At 46.1% G+C, this 2,500-nt stretch overlaps 1 protein-coding gene across 1 annotated transcript in view; it reads right to left on the bottom strand.

Annotated features, from left to right (window-relative positions):
* Positions 1 to 2,500, bottom strand: part of tubgcp5 (tubulin gamma complex component 5) — a gene marked incomplete at its 3' end in the record, with an annotated part of 14,013 nt that overhangs the window by 3,325 nt on the left and 8,188 nt on the right. The window contains 3 exon segments of the mRNA XM_079266844.1: positions 1,638 to 1,820; positions 1,902 to 2,090; positions 2,309 to 2,500. The exon segment at positions 2,309 to 2,500 is cut by the window's right edge and continues 7 nt beyond it. Of these exon segments, the coding sequence (XP_079122970.1) occupies positions 1,638 to 1,820; positions 1,902 to 2,090; positions 2,309 to 2,500 (564 nt within the window).

Raw genomic sequence — 2,500 nt, 5'->3', positions numbered from 1 at the left:
GTTGTTTGTTGTGTGTGTTGGTTGTGTGTGTTGGTTGTGTGTGTTGTGTTGTTTGTTGTGTTGTTTGTTGTGTTGTGTGTTGTGTTGTGTGTTGTGTTGGTTGTTGTGTTGGTTGTTGTGTTGTGTGTTGTGTTGGTTGTTGTGTGTTGTGTTGGTTGTTGTGTGTGTTGGTTGTGTGTGTTGGTTGTGTGTGTTATGTTGTTTGTTGTGTTGTTTGTTGTGTTGTGTGTTGTGTGTTGTGTTGGTTGTTGTGTTGGTTGTTGTGTTGGTTGTTGTGTTGTTTGTTGTGTGTGTTGGTTGTGTGTGTTGGTTGTGTGTGTTGGTTGTGTGTGTTATGTTGTTTGTTGTGTTGTTTGTTGTGTTGTGTGTTGTGTTGGTTGTTGTGTTGGTTGTTGTGTTGGTTGTTGTGTTGTTTGTTGTGTGTGTTGGTTGTGTGTGTTGGTTGTGTGTGTTGGTTGTGTGTGTTATGTTGTTTGTTGTGTTGTTTGTTGTGTTGTGTGTTGTGTGTTGTGTTGGTTGTTGTGTTGGTTGTTGTGTTGTGTGTTGTGTTGGTTGTTGTGTGTTGTGTTGGTTGTTGTGTGTGTTGGTTGTGTGTGTTGGTTGTGTGTGTTATGTTGTTTGTTGTGTTGTTTGTTGTGTTGTGTGTTGTGTTGGTTGTTGTGTTGGTTGTTGTGTTGGTTGTTGTGTGTTGTGTTGTTTGTGTTGTGTTGTTTGTTGTTTGTTGTGTGTTGTGTTGTTTGTTGTGTAGTGTGTGTTGTGTGCTGTGTGTTGTTGTTTGTTGTTTGTTGTGTTGTTTGTTGTGTTGTGTTGTTGTGTTGTTTGTTGGTTGTGTGTTGGTTGTGTGTTGGTTGTGTGTTGTGTTGTTTGTTGGTTGTGTGTTGGTTGTGTGTTGTGTTGTTTGTTGTGTTGTTTGTTGGTTGTGTGTTGTGTTTGTTGTGTTTGTTGTGTTGTTTGTTGTGTTGTTTGTTGTGTTGGTTGTTGTGTTGGTTGTTGTGTTGGTTGTTGTGTTGGTTGTTGTGTTGGTTGTTGTGTTGTGTGTTGTGTTGTGTGCTGTGTGTTGTTGTTTGTTGTGTGTTGTGTTGTTTGTTGTGTTGTTTGTTGTGTTGTTTGTTGGTTGTGTGTTGGTTGTGTGTTGGTTGTGTTGTTTGTTGGTTGTGTGTTGTGTTTGTTGTGTTGTTTGTTGTGTTGTTTGTTGTGTTGTTTGTTGTGTTGTTTGTTGTGTTGTTTGTTGTGTTGGTTGTTGTGTTGTGTGTTGGTTGTGTGTGTTGTGTTGTTTGTTGTGTTGTTTGTTGTGTTTTATTGAAGAAGCAGAGATCTCTACGTGCTGTTTGTACCTTTTCACTGAAATGTGTCTGACCAGTGAGGCGCTTTGTTCAGAGATATTAAAATAGATATGGATTTAGTAAATATGGATGATGCACAGAGATGGAGATGGTTGTTTACACGTGAGACATAAATCATGCAGTTATTCAAAGGAAGCCTAAACAAGAGGAAAGAAGATATTTACACATCATCATATTTTGTGTCCACGTGCTGTTTGTGCCAGAAGAAGTATAAATCTCGTGCTGTCTGGTGGCGGCTCAATGAAATAAACCACATGAACATCAGACCGCCTCGCTGATAACCGCCTGCAGTACCTGCTGCTGTCCTCCGGGTGGCGCTGGCCCACGGCCTCCTGCAGCTGCCCGTTGAGGAAGGACAGCTGCTGCCAGCTCTCCTTCTCCTGCACCTTGTCAAAGATGGCCGTGTAGAAGTCGTACATGGTGTCTCCAGCTTCCAGCAGGAAGTAGTTCCTCATGGCCTGCAGGTATCCCAGCAGCCTGGGGAGGCACGGAGGAACTCACGTCACCTGCCGGCTGGAGCAGAAACACTCACCGGTAGAAGCCAGCAGTGGACCTCACCTGTAGTCTTTCTTCAGAGTCCTCATGAGGTTCCCGCAGCACTCGATGTACCTCTTCTGGATGTGCGGGTAGAGGCAGCAGCGCAGCGTGAGCTCGAAGGTCTGACAGGTGACCGACTGAGACGAGCGGTCCACCGTGAAGTCGCCTCCGGAGAAACGCTGGTGGAAGTCGCTCTGCTCCAAGTACAGCCTGCGAGGAGACAACACACGCATGTCTCTCATCCCTCTGAACGCTCTGCAGCATCTGAGAGGTTACACACATTGCATCATGACGGCTGACCATCAACTGAGAGGAACAGCTGCCGATGACAAACGTGCTTTGTGTTTTCACGTTCCAGCAGTTTGCCGTGTTTCACTGAAGTCGGTCTGAAGAGTCGTCTGTAACATGAATGCAGTTTAACCGTTTACCGGGCAAAGTTGATGGCCAGCAGCGGGTCGTACACGTCCTCGATCTCCAGGTGCCGCGAGATGACGGCCTGCATCTTGATCAGGCTCCTCCTGGTGGCCTGCTGCTCGCCGACCGGGTCCGCGGGCGACTCGTCCCGGCTGCAGAGACGAGACTGGACCGACTGCAGAAACAGAGTGTAGAGACTCTTCCTC

The sequence above is a fragment of the Melanostigma gelatinosum genome (assembly GCF_949748355.1).
Source record: "Melanostigma gelatinosum genome assembly, chromosome: 4".
Classification (NCBI taxonomy): domain Eukaryota; kingdom Metazoa; phylum Chordata; class Actinopteri; order Perciformes; family Zoarcidae; genus Melanostigma; species Melanostigma gelatinosum.
Note: the sequence above shows the minus strand (reverse complement) of the source record. Positions and strands in the feature narration are given on the sequence as shown.